Genomic DNA, 20,195 nt, shown 5'->3' with positions numbered 1-20,195 from the left:
TTTAGTTTAACTTTTTACATCTCAGTCCTCAATGACACGACAATCTTTTTTTTCCCTCTTAAAAGCCCGGTGACAGGTGACAGTTGACAGTTGACAGTCGCCACAGAGAACAGCTACCAAGTTTGCTGCAACGTTTTACGGCATTTATAAATCATCTTGAATTTGTGTGATTGCATGCAGGGCTAACTTGTCAAAGAGGATAAAAAAAAAAATTTTAATAAAAAAAATTCAACCGACTTCCAAGTCAAAAAATAACTTTAACTAAAAAGCAAAAAATAACATCCTACCTATGTGCTACCTTCTGATCAGTTTGAAGGCGGTGCCAAGCCAGTGATGTTTTAATTAAACACGTTTTAACTACAAAATTTCTGTGGTTCTTTCAGAAACAGCTTTAATTAAAACACGACACTGGCTTGGCACCGCCTTCAAACTGATCAGAAGGTAGCACATAGGTAGGATGTTATTTTTTGCTTTTTAGTTAAAGTTATTTTTTGACTTGGAAGTCGGTTGAATTTTTTTTATTAAAATTTTTATTTTTTTATTTTTAGTGTTAGCATACCTACTGCGTGTGTACAGTCACAACCTATCTAAGTGGAAAGTTCTTATCAATACAAAATTATCAAGTCCAAACACAAGGTAGCTACTGTGAGCCGTCGAGGAGTTCTCTTCACTGTGCTTCGTCTTCATCACCAGACCCTTAATACAGTCACAATCCATATAGGTGGAAAGTACTCATCAATACAAATTAATCAAACCCAAACAAAAGGTGACTGCTGTAAATCGTTGAAGAGTTCCATCGTCTGTGTTTCGGCTCCATCATCAGACCAACTCCAAACCTTCATAAAATTGTAGTGGTTTAAAATACCTTATGGAAACTCTAACAAACGCACTAGCTGTCTCTACAACTTTCGAAAGTTTCCCTCAATTTCTCCAGGATGCCATCATCAGATCCTAACATAAAAAAAATGGGACCACCCTGGAAGTAAACCCTACAAACCAAAAAAAAAATTTCAAAATCGGTCCATAATTGACGGAATTATCGCTGGACATACATAAAAAAAAAAAAAAAAAACATACATACAGCCGAACGTAGAACCTCCTCCTTTTTGGAAGTCGGTTAAAAAACATCGCATTGCCGCGCATCGTCCGGTGAGCGACGGCCCTAACATGGCAGTATGCGGTAAATTTTCCGCACAAATATAATTTCACCCGAAAACTATCAGTGCGGGCCGTCACATAAACACATCCACTATTTAACATTTACATTTAGATGATGCGATTGTGTTCAAATTTATTGTAATGTATTCAACATCACGCCCAGACCTAACATTAACAGTTAACAGACGGATTAAAGCGTAATTATAAACCTTATTCATACGTGCCTTAAGGGCTAAATTAAAATTACATTTGAACAAGTGCTGCGCGCAGTGTAATATTTTAGCACTATTTTCACCTTCATCGTAATAATAATTATTATAATCGTTCGTTTTCTTTGAATAATTTTGCATAACAAATTCGGTCACGGTATTGACTCGCGTTCGGATTGGATTTTCGAATGTAAAGCGGCTCAGCGTTACGGTACGATGCCGATGGATTATTCGTTAAATATGTCATACATTGAATATTAAAATATCAGTGGTACTGCTTACTGAAATTGGGATAGTTCTACATTCAATTATTTGTCGTATCGATGTAGGCACTCAGGCCAAAATAACCTTCCCGAGCGGCCCTCTAAGCCGAGGTCCGAGTCTCAGAGGAGACGCCCTTAGAGAGTCGTTCCGCCCATCTACTCTGCTTCTGCCTTCGGGCCCCATCAGGCGATGCTTCTGCGCTCGCCCAAACCCCCCGGTGACGCCGCTGAGGTCCCCTAAGGAGCCTACGACACTTACTCAATCGGAAAAAAAGCATGTTCAGTTTCAGAGCGGACTATAAGTTATTTATCTATCTCTATTACGCACAGGATTTATTTATTTTACACCCATAGACAAAGGCTCTTCTTCGTTTACAATAACAGACGCTAATAATAATGGCGGAAAATTTTTCAACATTTTATTTTGCAGAAAATAATGGTTTTATCTCGGGATTTTACACTTACAAGTCTTATTGTTTAGTTGTCAGAAATCGATTGAGTATAGATGTAAAAAATACACATGCGTATTCCTTATTATAGTTAATACACCTTCATATTTACATGCAAGAGTTTAATATCTAGGACACACAGAGGTGTACTTAGTTCGGTCCTTGAAGAAACTAGAACGCTAAGTAATCAATACTATCACCCAATCAGGGCGATCTCTGCAAACGTTATTGAAGCGAATGTCCTCAAACCTACTTACACTAAGCCACAAACGCTTCCCTCAATTTACTAGAACAAACATCTTTTGATTAAAACTTTGATATTATAAGTAAATGTAGGCAATCCAGGCGTGTAACTTTTTTCATCGGGAACACGATTTTCCGGGATGAAAGCCGTTTTTTCCGTCCCTCCGACAACGTGTTTACGTTGCAGATGATAGATAGAGTATTTAGAACAAAACAAACTCTTTTTTTTTATAAAATTTTTTATAAAAATAAAACTAGCGGACGCCCGCGACTCTGATTGCGTGAAATTCCGTTTTTTCCGTGTTATATATTCTATGTTCTCCTCCAAACTCCAATTTATCTCTTTGTCAAATTTCACCCAAATCGGTTCTGTGGTTGAGACGTAAAAAAGTAACAAACAGATTTACTGTCACATAGTATTCCATGGTTAACTCAGTAATGCTGGCGTGTAACTTTTTTTGCATCCCTCGGGAACACGCTTTTTCCGAGATGAAAGCCTTTTTCCGTACCCCTGACAACGTGTTTACGTTGCAGATGATCGATGGAGTATTTAGAGCATGAACAAAACAAACAACCACTCTTTCACGATTTTTTAATAAATGACTAAGGGTGAATGATGGATTGATAGCGTCCATCGTCAGACGGTGGACGTTTACTGCTGTAAGCTTCGTGTAACTCACTAACTAACTTAGCCCGCTTCCATCTTAGATTGCATCATCGCCATCAGTTGAGATTGTGGTCAAGGGCTAACTTGTAAAGAATAAAAAAAAAATAACACAATCTTTACGATTAATAGATAGAGAAAAGAAGCAAATATTAAAAAAAGAAAAAACAAAATATTAATTGCGAAGTTAGCAATTAATTCAAAATTCATTTAAACGTCAAGTATTTGCATATATTGTAACCTACAACGTTTCTCTTGTCCACAGTCAATGATCCAGCTAAAAGAGCGCAAAGAAATGGACGAGGCGTTCAAGAAGGCGCAGAAGCCGTGGGCGAAGTTCCTTCAGAAGGTGGAGAGGACGAGGCTCGAGTACCACACGGCGTGCAAGCAGGAGCGAACTGCGCAGAACCAGGAGCGAAATGCTAGTGGAGACAGCTCGCTTAGTCCAGACCAGGTCAGTGGACCACCTTTAAACTTTTCTCTAAGTCTAGACTAAGTCAGTGTGAAAACGAAAAGTCATCACAATATTTGATTGACTGTGCTGCTTCTTAACTTTTGGCAGTTAGCAGCCTTTTTTATTATCATCATTATCATATCAGCCGATGGATGGCCACTGCAGGACAATGGGCTTTTGTAGGGACTTTCAAACAGCTAATCCATACGACTCGATTGATGTCGTCAATCCACCTGATGGGGGATCGATCAACACTGTGCTTTCTAGTGCGGGTCGCCATTCCATCACCTTGCGACCCCAACGTCCATCTGCTCTTCGAACTATGTGCCTATTGCCACTTCACCTTTGCGACACGTTGATCTATGTCGGTGACTGCGGTTCTCCTCATTTCTGATTGGATCACGCAGATATACGAGTATAGTTAGTTCGATCGCCCGCTTTGTGACTTCCTTCTTAGGAGCAGCCTTTTGACTCTATAGGTAACCCTAACTTTGAGGGAGTGAAAGGGTTGTTTCCATCTTTGAAGATTCTCCATAAAACAACTCATTCATAAATACATTTTATAAGTACGTAATTTTCTTTTCATAGTTAAATTTTGTTACGGTAAATCAAGGAATATTTTTTTGCTTGCTGTACTTAGAACAATAATTTTACTGTTTGAAAGAACCCTGGAATGTAAACAAAAAAAAATATGTTTAAATATAAAATACTTATTTATATAAAACAAATCAAGGTTTTGGATGATGCTCGTAAGTTTAAAGTTCAAGACTTTAGTTGATGTTTCTTACGAAAGTTTCTTATGACGTGGTTACCAAATCTGGGGCGCTCGATTCTTCCAGCACATTGACTGACTTACTCATTTATGATTCACCATCACCTATCTGTTAATATCGAGTACGTGTAGGTACGTGTAGGTATTCCTGGTCGATAACTTTCCACTACACTCACCTATTCAATTCTCTGTATTTCGTATCAATAATGAGTGGTTTAAGATACTATCGACATACTTAATCGATATTTTTACTTGTTGTTGCTAAATTCTTCGTATGGCGTGAAATGTTCGAGATAGTGCATTTGTGATATAGAAATAAGGATTCCGTTTTAGTACACAACCTAAAGATTCATTATACATTATTGTAAAGCGGAAGAGTATGTTTGTTTAAATGCGCTAATGTCTGGAACTGCAAGTCGGAATGTAAACGTTTTTTTTCGTGTATTGATAACCGGATTCAGGAAGAGTGATCATCGTCTTCTTTCCCTTTTCCCACTTAAGTCGGCGAAATGTGTCAATCTTCTCCATTCGTCTCTATTACTCGTCAACTCATCATCCACTTCTACACACATGCCCTCTTTCACACACTCCAAACAATTCGTCTTTGGCCTTCCTCTCCTTTTTATTTTGTCCACTTGCAAATTCAACATTTTTCTCGTATAACTTTCATATCTCCGCAATACATGCCCATACCAAGCTAACTTTTTACTCAATAATTTTTCTGTCACTGGCGCCACTTTCAGACTTCTTCTTATATTCATTCAATACTTTTATTAGTCATTTCGAGTAGCAACCTAAAGGTTGCTGAGTTTCTTGAAGGTTAGTCTCCAAATAAGTTTGGCCGCAATAGACGAAATTTGCTCGAGAGAACATTGTCTATAGCTCTGACCCGGGTCTCGAACCATGGACTTATTGATCCGTACCCTTGTAAATCAACAACTAGACCAAGGAGGCATTTGTATAAATACAATAAGCATTTAAAAGCAATCACAGTAATCTTCCTCACGCCCCTGACCCCCATAGAGCGTCGCACTGGGGTAATTACGGTCGATATTTCCATAATTAAACACCATTTAGTATTAAAGTAATTGCTTGGGATGATCATTTATGAGCACGCAATAATGCACCTTATTTACATGATGGTTTTATGGGACCAATTGCGGGATATCCTTTAAGCTTAACGATTCTTAACTGTTGTTCTTAGTTACGTTAAGAGTTAATCTAATTTCTATGTCTATAAGTATATCTATTGAAGGCCTTAGTATTATTTCTCACAGGCGATGAGGATGTAGGACTTTAACCCACCACGCTGATTGAATTCTGCTTAACGTAATTTTATTTCTGATTATGGTTATTATTAGAACGACTAATTATGAGTAGAAGCCCAGGGTCGTTAATAACCTCGTTATTGAAACAAGTTGGGAGGGGAGTTTACCAAAAGTTGTTACTAACCAGTTGTTTTTTTTACTGTTGTTTAATTGATAGTTATACAATTTAACAGCCACAATGACATACATTGTCTCGTTCCGATGCTCAGAAGCAGAACACCAGAAGCAGATTGCAGTCAAAGGCTTACATGAAGCACGTTGAATATAAAAACTCTACAAGTTATTCTACCCATAACACTGACGATATAACTGGTGGTTGAGTAATTTAGACCCGAGTTTACCGACTTTCATTTAAACGGTGTTTACAGAACTGTCCCGTCAAATATTAAACGTAATTTGAACAAGGAGTGTTTTTATTGAGGAAAGCTATGCAGTGATTGATTTATGCGAGACAATGCATTATTTCTAAAATGAAAAATATACTCTTGTACAATTTTACGGGTCCTTTTCATTTTGGTGTTTGAGAGAGTAAACTTCACGAAACTTGCCATTGTTACAAAAACATAGCCTGCAAATATATCTGTCAAAGACGTCATAACAGAAGAATGCACGGTCGGTTAAGATAAACGCCCGTTTTACGCCCTTAATCGGCATATGCGCTGTGGTGAACAGGAAATTTGGACTAAACGGCGTTTAACTTATTTAAACGGTTGATTATGTTAAAACAAATGTCGGTGAACTCGAACCTTAGTGTTAAGCGGTTCTAGTTTAAAACTACAGTTCAAAAACGCGTAACTAAAAGTTCTGTGCGGAGCGAATAGAGCGTGAACTTTTTAAGGGATGGAATCCTTTTACGAGCACAAAGGCTCCCGACCCTCCCTTTACGGCAGCGTTACGGCCCGCTGAACGTACGTCTCGTGTGACAGCTGCGGATTTGCTATCCAAAAATAGACAAGTATCATAGATAGGTAGAATCGCTGCCGTACAATGACAAAACACTGTATCTTAAAAACATCCACTATTGAGAAATAGCCCTTCTAAGAGTCTTGAGGTCTTTGAGAATTTTCTTCATTCTCTATATGTGTGAAGTCCGCCAATCCGCATAGAGCCAGCGTGGTGGACTAAGGCCTAACCCTTCTTATTCTGAGAGAAGACTCGTGCTCGACGGTGAGCCGTTTATGGCTTTTTTTATGATGAGGAAGAACATCGTGGTTGCTCGTGGGACGAAGAAAACGTGTCGTGACGATGAGCAGCTGATGGGAATCACTAGATCGCACTCATCATCATCATCATCATATCAGCCGATGGACGTCCACTGCAGGACATTGGCATTTTGTAGGGACTTCCAAATATCACTATATCAATTCCATATATCTGCATCCAACGGATCATTGCGACTCGCTTGATGTCGTCAGTCCACCTGGTGGGGGGTCGACCAACACTGCGCTTACTAGTGCGGGGTCTCCAGCACTTTGGGACCCCAACGTCCATCGGCTCTTCGAACTATGTGCCCCGCCCAATGCCACTTCAGCTTCGCAGCTCGTTGAGCTATGTCGGTGACTTTGGTTCTGCGGGTCTCGTCATTTCTGATTCGATCACGCAGAGATATTTCTAACATAGCTCGTTCCATCGCCCGCTGTGTGACGATCGCAATAACAGTAACTAATATCATACTTATGTTGCTCTACTACTGAGTTACGTGGCTACCTTTCAGATGAGGATTCCCACGATGCAGTTTAGACGTGTCGCTATAAATGGGGGACACCGAACTGAGACCCTCCGTTTTTTTATCAGATTATGGCGACGAACGGGAAAATGTTATAGGTTATGATGTTAGCTGGCTAAGTAGCGCCTTAATTACTGAAACGATTTTAATGAATTATGAAACAAAGTGGGATAGGTACAATTTATATTTTCATACGTATTATATAGTCATACATGTATTTTATACTAACAATATCTATATGCCAATTTTTGATACGATAACCATCAGGTATGACCCAATAAAATCTCCGGGCACGGGGTTACTTGGCGACTCCTCAGTTACTGTCAGTAAGGAAAATATCAACATTTCCCAGGCCGTGAACAGGCCGTGAACAGGCGTCTAGAACAACACCTGTCGTTCCGAAGCTGCATAGCCTAACCACTGAACCTCATCCTCATCATTATCATATCAGCTGATGGACGTCCACTACAGGACATTGGCCTTTTGTAGGGACTTGTTATATTTGTTCGGTCCATATAAAGTTTTGCCGGATACTGGCCACGCTGGGCATGTGAGTTGACCCGACACCTGAGTTTAAAAAACCTAGTAATTGTGAATGGATATACCGCCATTTGTCGGTCGCCAGAGCCTCGTCAGTCCATTTGCAGGGTGCACTACGAGCAGGTGAGGTTGGCAGTTAGGGAGACTGACTGGTACTAGCCTCCCCCTTACACCCCACCACTGAAACACTGAACCTAGGAGTATGAAACGATTTGTTGACTTAAATAACTCCCAAATAGCTTTAGTAAGATGTTTTAAAGACACCTTAACAGTATCAGAAGTGGGATCGATTGCATCTGAAACTGCGAGTACGTGATCACACGTATGGGAATGTCCTCATGATCCGCGGTGACCAACTAGCTGTACATCAAAACGGGACACGACTAGTACTCGAGGTGTAGGCTAGAGAAACTAAATGTTTCAGCTAAATTGAGTTTGAAGATTGCTCTCTCGTGATCGTTATCTTTGATTTATTGATTTCAATCTAACATTTGTAATTTTTTTTTTTTTTTACTATTTACAAGTTAGCCCTTGACTACAATCTCACCTGATGGTAAGTGATGATGTAATCTGAGATGGAAGCGGGCTAACTTGTTAGGAGGAGGATGAAAATCCACACTCCTTTCGGTTTCTACACGACATCGTACCGGAATTGTTAAGTTACAAGCTATTTTTATTATTGCAGTATCCGTTTTCCTTTCTTTAAATATTTCAATGAAGGTCGCCTATGGAGGAGATTTATCGCATTTAGCAATAAGACCGTTTTTGCGAAATTTATTTTTGGAGTTTACTCCTTAAGAATCGATTTTTTATATATAAGGCGCCCGGTATGAGAAAAATCCGAGGGGTAAAACCAACTGAACTAACGAAAAAGTGTCACGTTTTTGGTGCGCACCTTTAGTGCGCAACTTCTAATTTAGCTGTGAGTGTATTGAGACGTACATAGGGTATGCTGTATAGGCGACTATACCTATATACTATATGTTATTGGGCTTGTTTGTTTAATGATTATATCATTGTAAGAGTAAAATATATAATGTGAAGTATATTATAAAGTCTATTAGTTATTTTACAATTCTATACATTTAGTCTTCTTTAACATAAGTATTACTAAAGCCCTACTCGATGTGCACTGTTTACCAACAAAAAAAAGTGTATGTTAAAAAAAACAAAAAGTTAGCTCGAAGCACGTCTCAATACTCGCGCCTTATAAGTGAAAGGTGCGCAACCGAGGTGCAGCAGGCCGCGGCGTGCGCACCCGCCTACAGCGTGCACATGGGTGCGATGTGCAAGTTGTTGGCGGCACAGCGCACGGTGAAAGGTGCGCAGAATAGGTTGCGCACAAAAAACGTAACGCATGTCATTTCATAACTTATTGGAGTTTACTCCTTAACAATCGATTTTTCATTTATACCCCTCGGTACGTTTTTTACCGTGCGTACGTAGCCGCCATAGCGTGCACATGCCTAGCGCGTCCGCACGCACGTGCACTCTGTTGGCGGGCGCGCACGCAGCGCTGCACCTCGGTTGCGCACCTTTCACTTTTCAGGCGTTGCTATTGAAAAGAGTAAACTCCATTCGTGCGACGGAGCTGACACACTTTTTTCTTTTGTGTTTTCTTGTGTCACTTAATATTTTTTGTGTATTAAAGGCTTTATATATCTGTCTATCTAATTTAAATTATATTTAAAATAGCTGATCCGTCAGATATCCAGCCATAGACATTAATAAATTAATATTTAAAGTAATTTGATTATTTCCATACAAAATCGCCTATATTTACGTACTAACTGTTAAGGAAAAATTTATTACAGCATTTGAAAACTTGTACTTGCAGCACTTTATAAAAACTTTAAAGACAATTATGGGGACTGCAAACAGAAGTGAAACTATTATTTTACTATTAATTATTATTATTTGTCCATGTTACGGGATAGTTTCTCAATCAGTAAATAGCTTTATGACAAATAGCGCGCGATTCTATTTAAGTAGCATTGTTAACATTGCAAATTATGTCTGTTAAAGTTATTTAATAAATATCATTTGTCTCAAACTGTGAAGGAAAAACATCGTGAGGAAACCTGCATACCAGAGAATTTTCCAAATTATCTGCATGTGTGAAGTCTGCCAATCCACATTGGGCCAGCGTGGTGGACTATTTGACTTAATCCCGAATATGGGTTGATAATGATGATGATGGTTATTTATCCTATAAAAGGTGAAATCATGGTGTCACCAGTAAAAGCATGTGTGCACGCATATAATTGCCTAATTACGAGCGTGCCGCACAATAGCAACCGGGGTGACGGGGTCGCCCGTCTCGCTCCTTCCCACCTGCGCCGACAAGGACGGCCGCGGAAAACTTATGCAACGCCGATTGGGCTTCGAGTTGCGTGCTCGGCTGCGATTTGTATCGCATTACGATTTACTTTCTCGGTTCGAATTGATAAAAAGTTTGTTTTTGTTTGGATTGTGTTCGTATTAACCTGTCGTTGTGAATTAAGATTATTTATTTCACATTTTATTTAGGGCATTCTACCAACGAGCTGTGCATAGCGAGGGAATTGCGTGTACGTTTCACATCGCTTACTGTATGAAAGAAAAAGAAAGAAAAATTAACCGTTGAACTACGAGTAATGTCAAACCAGCTGGCCTATTCACTATTTTGGTCCTTACCTTACCTTACCTTATCAGTCGATAGACGTCCACTGTTGGCACAGGCCTTTTGCATGAACCTCCAAGTACAATGGTCTCGAGCCACTAGCATTCCAGCGTCTCGATGATTTTTGGTCTTTATTAACAACCTATAAAAATTAACATCAAATCAATTGACAAAATGTCATTAACCTGATATCCACCAGTAAGCACCGGATGACATTTTCACATGGAATTTCAATTTCGTATAAGTATGACAACTAGCATACGTCAAAAATTGTGAATTAACCAGCAAGGGCAAAACTTATTTATTGCGCCCATTCATTTATTGACCTAAATTGTTTGAAATCTTGAAGAACATTTCGTAAAGTACATATTTGTGATGGAGTAATAAGTATCCATTCTGCAAGTAAATATATTGTAGGATAAGGTACTGTTTTTCATATTTTTGCTAAAAAAGCTCTGGCTGAAAGCTAAAACATTAATCACAGACAATAAATATGATATTTTCCTTTAAGATCTTCATTATTCACTACTAACAACCCATATTCGGCTCCATGTTGAACCTCTTCCTAGAATGGAAGGGCTTAGGCTAATAGAATGGTCGTCCACGTTGGTCTAATGCGGATTGGCATACTTCACACACGTAGAGAATTACGAAAATTCTCAGGTATGCAGGTTTCCTCACCATGTTTTCTTTCACCGCTTGAGACATGTAACATTTAATTTCTTAAAATGCACATAACTTAAAAGGTGCATGGGAACCAACGACCTCCGAATCAGATCAGCAGATGTCATATCTACTGGACTATCACGGAAAGTACTTGGTGTCCTGGACCGGATTCTTACGCCCTCTGAATCAAAGGTAGGTATCATATCCACTGGGCTATCACGGCTTTTTAGCTTAGTTAGTTACATATTGGCATTTGGCACCCCTTCCGTCTCAGTGGAGACGTGCCTTATCAGTGATCGTGGCGAGCTCTTACGTGCTGCGGTCGGAGTGGTTTGAGCTTAGCGGAAAGGTGTGGGTGGAACACGAACTTATTGTTTAGTGGGCGTCGCTTCTTCATTTAATAACTAGAGGACGCCCGCGACTTCGCGTGGAAATCAATGTAAACTTTTAACACCTATTTCACCACAATTTTAAAAATACTTGAACCACTTTATATCTTTTTTTATGATTCGGTACAAAATTTCGACCCCTATTTCACCCTCTTCTATTTTTATTTTAGGGTCAAAAAGTATCCTATGTTTTGCTTCAAGGTCCCATTTAACATTATACCAAAATTCATCTTGATTGGTTCTGCCGTTTAGCCGAGAAAAGGGAACAGACAGACAGACAGAAAACAAACTTAACCTAATTGGAATAAATAAACTTGCACTCTTGTCTTTGACATCATGTCTCCAGCCGCCAGGCACTTAGCTTCGTGGAAACCCTTTGAAAAACACCTCTCTAACGGTTTTCAAACTAAGTAAGGGTCTTTTGAGAAAGTTTCTAGGGGCTAAATATTTATTCTACAAATGTTGCCAGGTGTAAAAAGGCTACAGAAAAGCACCAAGTTGGCAAATAACCCAGAAGAACATTACGATCATGCTTTAACGGCGGTAACCTAAAAATGTCACTTTTTACGACTCACTCGACGCCCGTAAACACAAATTTTCATCACGGTTACGCTACCGAACCTAAACGTGAATGACGAATGTAAATATACCTAATTTCTACAATACTGTAAAATAAAAGATTTACAATGGGGATGACGACTAGGTTTGAATATATTGATTTTTATGATACATTCGGATAAATAAGGTCAATGTTAACTTATTTATACATAAAAAGCAAAGGATGTTTTTTTATGTATAAATAAGTTAACATGATTTGCAATATAAATAAGATTATAAAATTTCAATATCTTTTAAAAATCTTTTATCGTAATTAGATGAAAATTCGTAAAGTTCCTACATTAAATGTGACATTTTCTAATAAATGAACTATAAACATAAACGCACAAATAACAAAGATATTAGTAATTCTTAAGGGCGGACGAAGTCCGCTAATAAAAAAGTATTTTTAATTAACTCTTTGAATAATGTTGAATATTTAGTTTAGCTACACGTGTACGGTTGTGGCTAGAAATTCTCCTCTCCACAACAATGATAATACTCTTGACCTACATAGGTATATCAAGCGAGCGCTTGGATGCTTTAAAATATAATCCACAAAGTATATTTGTCTACTACTTATGTATTTACCTACTTTTGTTATAATATTTAATGCAATGCAATGTGTGCCTTTCTGTTTTTTTTTTACTCTTTGAATTTATTCGTATGTATTCTGTGTAGATACTACTTTTCTTGATTACCTGTGTATTTTAGTAGAATAAATGATGTTCTAGGATTCCGTTTCGGATATTGGAAGGAAAAATCTAATCTACTTGGTTTTCTGTCTATCTGCCAAGACTATGACAATATACAAGGTATATAACCTATACATGATGATGATGATGATGAAAGGTATATTGTCATATACCTTTCATCATCATCATCATCATCATTATCAACCCATATTTGGCTCTCTTTTGAGCACGAGTTTTCTCTCAAAATGAGAAGGGTTAGGCCAACTCCACCACGCTGGCCCAATGCGGCAGACTTTACACACGTTGAGAATTAAGAAAATTCTCAGGTATGCAGGCAGAGGTCATACGAGTATGACATATCCACTGGGCTATCAAGGATCCCATACCAATCATACTGTCATAATATACCTTTTAAATATCTTTGACAATATTATTGAATGTGTGTGGGCACCCTTAGAAACCCTTTTAGTCTTAAAGTTTACCCTTAGAGTCGTAAATCAGTATCGAACATTTCAATACGATGTCACGTTTTAAGTTTATTCATAGACACATAGTGTGTTCGCACCAGGTAAAAACTAGCGAAAATACATATACACGAGTAAAATTTGCATGCAATAGGAATCTCAATAGTCTCGTGTTCTAGGAATAGATGAGATGAGAACTGGCGCACGGCATGAGTTGCCATGTGGACGGGGGTCTATTCACACTGACCTGGAAACGTAGAGGAAATTGGACGTCAGTTGCGGCGCCGGTCTTATATCGGCGCTATGTTGCGCAACCACTTATTGAAGGGGTTACATGAAAGATGAGATAATCCACCTAATGTTAAGTGGTATTAAGCTTAGTCTATAAAAAAACACATTTTGGTTGTACATCAAAAAGTTTATGTATAAACAGTGGCGTAGAGGGGCCCTATATGAAAATTTGATCGGGGGCCCCATAGACGAGCGACAAATCCCGAAAAATCGGTTTAGTTATTGATTCACTCTACTCTCTAAGGCTTTCAACACAATCTATAGCTTTTTTTTACTTTTTTCACTTATGTATTTTTTTCCCGAGAATCATTGTAATTGAGACTTATTGTAGATTACTTTTTACAAATTTTTGCACGTAAGGGGCCCCTGTATTTTGGGGGCCCCTTATCATTGATACAGCTGATGCGGCGGTAGCTACGCTCCTGTGTATAAACATAAACTTTTTGGGTATACATTATGTTACGATGCCGCTTGTCAACGAGTTACATAATATTTAAATGTGTGTGTCCGTGTAAGTATGAGTATGCGAATGTGTGTGTTCGTAAGCGAGTTATACTTACGCACGCCATTGACGATCAATTATTCTCACGTTTCTTTAGCACCCACGACTATAATTGATCGGGTATTGGTCGCTGCGTGCATGACTGCTCGACTTATAAAACGTCTTCGATGCCGTTTGCGCTGCAGAAACGTGAGAATAATTGACCGTCTTACATTGTGAATTTTGTTCAATAAATCAATCAATTTAGGTATTTATTTGCAGATACTTATTACATTTTACTAAATTGTATTTTTTATTATTCTTTTCCTTATGTAACACTACTGTGACGCTTGTATTACTTTGTAATTTTTATATTACTGTAATCAAAGTGGCCTTATATCTGTGAAACGTAACTGCATTATTTGTTACAATGTTGATTTAAAATTACAATACTTATTAATGGCAGGCGTCCACTGATCCGCATCGTACGTACCGGACGCATCGCATCAAACGGATTTTTAATTTTAAGGTAGATAAAATCCGTTTGATGCAATCCTTACAATGCGGATCAGTGGACGCTACTTGTATGGCTTTCTATACAGACAATACTAAAATCCATTTGATGCGATGCGTCGGATACGTAGGTACGATGCGGATCGGTGAACGCCTGGCCACAAAAGATAAGTAAATAAAATAATGTGTAGTACCTACTTTTCCTATTGAGCTACGTCACAAAGAGCTAGATACTCCTAGCTCCATGACGTCCCCTAGGTTCCTTTGAACCGTCACTCATCAAAGGCGACGCCGCGGGCTGCCACTTGTGTAGCGACCGCCTACGACCGTGGTTTAGCAAACTATCGTTTGGCAAATGCTATATATAGACAGAAGTTGGTATTACTTTTACTAAACTGTGCCTACTCCCACCCTCCACCTAATCTCCCCTAACCCTACCCAACCCTACAAAGTATATTAGACTTTTTATTTTTTTAAATTTTTGTATTGTTGTCCTTGTCCTAACAATAACGAATACATAAAACCGAGAATCATTCAAATTGGTGCCGTCATTCGATAGTTATGCGCGCACATACATTTCGATTATACATTTTTATTTATATAGACAATAACTACAACTGGGATAACATATACTACAAGAAGATTTTGATAATATTTTTCGAGTTTGATTTGGGTTTAAAATATTTATTATTTCACTAAGAATTAACTCAATTCACTTTACAGGCATTTCAGTTTGAGCGTACAAGAATAGTAATAATAGTAATAGTAGTGTTAACAAATAAACTATAAACAATAATATAACAACAAATATACAGTAAGAATTATAACGTGATAAACAAAAATACATAATAATTAAATTTTTAATGACTATTTGTAAGTAGTCATTGAAAGAAAAATACCAACAGCGGCTGGTCGACATTACTAGAGAGTAATGTGCGACTAGATGCGGCACTGTGATATAGTTTTTTTATTTAACGTTCTTATACATACTACGCGTAATATTGCTGACTAGTAATTACTCGTAATGTAGAAATCAACACGTACCTAGTGCCGTCAACGATATCCTTATTTCGTTAGCTTACATATTTATAAACGGAAGTGGTAAATCATTTGAATCAATAATTAATTTTAAGAGTGTGTAATGCAATGTTGTCATGAAACTTGCTTGACATTTGTAGAATTTACATACTCGTAAATAAGCAAATGTACATTACTTACTATGGTTCCTATATAAAATGTGACCAAATCATAATATCAAAATACTTTGTTTGAGTGTGTTTGTTTAATTGTTACATATACGGTAAGATCAGGGGTATCACAAATATATTCATTATTTTTATTTCCTGAACTGTACGGTTGCTGGCCTGTGTTAAGATTAAACGCCTAAAAATAAACATTCTTTTTTTCTAAAACATTATGAACAGTGTTGTAATAACAAATGTATAGTACATACAGAGCTTTGTCAGATATTGTTTCTCTTTTGTTTTCCCCGTCAAGCTGAAACGGTTTATATTAAATGGAAGCTGTCCGCCTGACACGGAATATTGAAAACACATTGTTTTTGGGGAAAATGTGTACTTACAACCGAAATTACGATACTTTTACTGCGCTAAAATATATTTTGAAACCTTTTAAAAAATAACTCCAGTAAAGAACCTTTTGCAATTTGCGGAACTTGTTTTTTTTTTTTCATAAATCATCTACATTTTCTTCTGAATCGAATGGCTTTATGCTCTTTTTTCCCGTGACTCCTAAAAAAGGTTACGGAAAAGAGAACGCAATATAATAAAAAATATTTTTATTGTTAGCACAACACAGCTTAAAAATGTTTTTTTTTTCTTTTAATTATTTTACCTTAACCCTAGAAATTGTGTTGGGCCAAAAAAAATTACCTAAATCAGATAATATTGTTGAGAGTACTTACTGATACCCACATCGCTGGTATTCTGTCAGACCCTAATTAGGAAGAGCACTTGTGAATTGTGTATAAATGATATTTTTTTTTAATTCTTTACAAGTTAGCCCTTGACTACAATCTCACCTGATGGTAAATGATGATGCAATCTAAGATGGAATCGGGCTAACTTGTTAGGAGGAGGATGAAATCTACATCCCTTTCAGTTTCTACACGACGTCGTACCGCAACGCTAAATTTCTTTGGCGGTACGTCTTTTTCAGTAGGGTGGTAACTAGCCACGGCCAAAGCCTCCCACCAGCCAGACCTGGACTGATTAAGAAAACTTCAACCAGTCCAGCCGGGGATCGAACCCAGGACCTATTTATTGAAATAAAAATGGAATTTATGTTGTATATTTATTTATTTTTTATTTGTATGCGCCTAACAGAGAATATTGCTGGTAAGTATGACAACTTTTTCAGTAAAGTTTTTGTGTGTTTTTGTATCAAAAGCTCGGTAGCAATATTAACATGTAAGTATTTGGCTATAAGTACTTGTGAAGCTCGCAAGTAGAACTTTGCTAGAACCGTTCGAATTAAAAAGACTTTAAAGGGGGAAACTTTAAAACTCACCTCGAAACTCGCAGCGTGGCTTATGCTGGGACGAAGTTTTACAATGTTCCGTGAAGTAGACACTACTAATTGGGACGAAAAGTTGGAGTGAAATAAATGTTAATTATTATCGTTCTAATTTGAATGTTCTTTAAAAAATGTTTTTTTTTTATTTGAACAAAACCGATACACCGCATTCCTGCAATCGAAATGTCTACGACAATAGTTAAAAAAAAATCATTTATTTCAGGCGGTATATGATTGAAATAAATGAATTTTTAATATATTAAGAAAAATATAAAAACAAAAATCAAAAATAAAATTAAAAACATACATACAGCCGAACGTAGAACCTCCTCCTTTTTGGAAGTCGGTTAAAAAGTCGAAATAGTTTATGTAAATTGTCAGAATAATATAAAATATCAGCGGTATTTTTTTTTATTCTTTATAAGTTAGCCCTTGACTACGACCTGATGGTAAGTGATGATGCAGTCTAAGATGGAAGCGGACTAACTTGTTAGGAGGGGGATGAAAATCCACACCCCTTTTCGGTTTCTACACGACATCGTACCGGAACGCTAAATCGCTTGGCGGTACGTCTTTGTCGGTAGGGTGGTAACTAGGTGGTATGGTCATTATTATTATTCTTATACAACGGGCAACGGGCAGGGATCTATCATATCCAAATCTCGGACTCTTTAACTCTCCGACTCTTTAACTATTAAAAGAATGGAGTAAAAAAAAGATACCTATGCCAAATATTTTAATTAAAAAAATCATGCCCAGAGTAAATAAATTTAAAATGTATACTAGAATTGTAATGTAAAAGGTTTTAGTGAAAGATATTGGGATCGTACGAAGTGTAATGAGTTTGGGCGCGAGGGAAATCAACTACACGGCGAGTTTTATCTGTTTGAATATTTAACTTAACGACTTCCGCTGCTCCGGCTAATGGAGGCTTTTGAATATTCTAATTATAGTTTTAACTGTGACATTTTTGCGCTATTATATTAGAAAATGTTAAATTTTACATTGTATTATACCTTCATGTATTTAAGTAGTTCTATAGCTATGGAATGGTCTCGAATCTATGAGATAAATAGGTTTTTCTTTGTATATTTTAATATCATACTAATGTTTTGGGTTTTAGCCCAAAACTCCATGCCCTTGGCAAACTATTAATCAATCTAACGATGCCGTTTCGAGGTATCACTTTTTGAAATAATATTTGTATTAAAAGAAGTATTAGTATATATGCAATGGTAACATTAAAGGAGATGATCCATTTCAGGTCCATCTTGTACCCCGTATCCCCGTATTACAATTTATTTATTTATTTTATTTATTTTCCCCGTATTACAATTTATTAAAGTGAATAAAACTAATTAAATAAAAAGAAAGAAATACAATAAAACCCCAAGTTTTTGAGTTTTAACAAGATGGCGCCCATAGAGCAACTATGACATGACAATTGACAGCAAACGTCAAATCGATTACTGCTTTGAAAATTAGTCATTAATTCGCCATTATTACCCCTAATAATGTTGAATTTCTTGGGAGATAATGAATATTATTTCGAAAGAATTAAAGTAAATTCGTAGATTTGTATAATCAAAAATAGTTAACAAAAATATCTTCTTTTATTTCCGCTATTGTACAATGACTAATCCTAGGCTCCATACAATTTTGGACCATCTCCTTTGCGAAAATTTTAACATGTAGCTATTATTTATCTATATTATTCTTTAAAACAATTTATTTTATAATTATAAGATAAAGATAACTTTCACATGTAAGGAACAAATATTAATTAGCAAATCGCACTTGAATTGACTTCAACATTTTCGAAAAAAAAAACATGATTAGGTACATCATGTAAATTAGATAAAATTGAATAAATCGCTCGCCTTTTGTATTCTGCTTATTTGGTACTTTGTTTCTGTTTTGTGGTGTAATAACAAACAGAAGTACACTTGTTACGTAGTTAGTCTAGGTAGCCCCCATCAGGTGGGTCTGGTTAGGAAATAAAGCAATTAAGTCCCAGACGAGGGGTGACGGCGCTCGTCGACGCCGCCCGAGATCTAATTATGGTTTACGTTAAACTCGTTCAGTACCTGTGCGCTCTAGTTTTCTAATTTCTTATTAAAAAAATAATGTCATTTATTTGTTTTTTTTTAACAATGCCCTTAAAACTTATATATCAAGCGAAGTTCTACAATGTCGCTTCCAGTAAGACTGAACTGCCAGTATGTCACGTAACGCAAAAGCTTCAAATAAATAATTAGTGTAGTAGAGAACATTAGGAAGTTGACGTGACCGGAGTATCTGTCTACGGTTGTTGATTTATATACGCTGAACAATTTTTGAAGTGACAACGTCTCATATATCGATGGAACCGAAACACTGCACACTCGAAAAAATATGACGTCATGCGTCCCCAACTTTTTTTACAAGAAATAAAGTATATTCTGGTCTATGAGGATTATTAAACAGTATTTAAAAAAACGAACATTTTCTTTTGAAAAATGCAACCATTCCATCAGTATTTTCTTATGACGTTGTCACGTTCAACTATCGTCAGTAAACCGACTTTACAGACAACCGGCTTTTTTATTTATTTTTTACGATGAAATAGGTACCAGGTTACCATAATCTGCTAGGAGTTTATGGAAGGAAACTTAACTTCCGTTTAATTAAGAGTAAGGCTAGGCTCACTTGAACTTTTTTTATATATTTAAATTATAATTCGTTATTTTATATTTAAAGATTGTAGTCAAACATATTGTAAAAACTAAGAAAAATATTCGACCGCGGTTACGTATGATTTATTTTAGAAGATTTTGAATAACAAGAACTTTTTTGTCATCCTTAAGATTTCCCCCATTTTTTTTTATTTTATAATATGGCCAGAAAAACATTACAGTTTCCCAATTCGTTTCTCGAGCAATCAGAAATATAATTACAACAATAAATCTAAAATTACAAAATTAATATTAAATAATCAAAATAATTTAAAAATAATAAATTAAATTCAAATTTAAACAAATTAAAAATTAATAATAAATTAACATTAACCGAATCAAATAAATTTAAATTAAACATTTCAAATAAATTAATAACAAT

At 36.8% G+C, this 20,195-nt stretch overlaps 1 protein-coding gene across 5 annotated transcripts in view; it reads left to right on the top strand.

Moving 5' to 3' along the window:
• The window catches only part of LOC112055884 (protein kinase C and casein kinase substrate in neurons protein 1), a 128,155-nt gene that overhangs the window by 81,128 nt on the left and 26,832 nt on the right, over positions 1-20,195 (top strand). For all 5 annotated transcript variants that reach the window (XM_052888649.1, XM_052888650.1, XM_052888648.1 and 2 more), the window contains one exon: positions 3,252-3,440. In XM_052888649.1, coding sequence (XP_052744609.1) covers positions 3,252-3,440 — 189 coding nt within the window. The remainder of the gene's footprint in view (positions 1-3,251; positions 3,441-20,195) is intronic.

This window comes from Bicyclus anynana, chromosome 23, assembly GCF_947172395.1.
Source record: "Bicyclus anynana chromosome 23, ilBicAnyn1.1, whole genome shotgun sequence".
NCBI lineage: Eukaryota > Metazoa > Arthropoda > Insecta > Lepidoptera > Nymphalidae > Bicyclus > Bicyclus anynana.
Note: the sequence above shows the minus strand (reverse complement) of the source record. Positions and strands in the feature narration are given on the sequence as shown.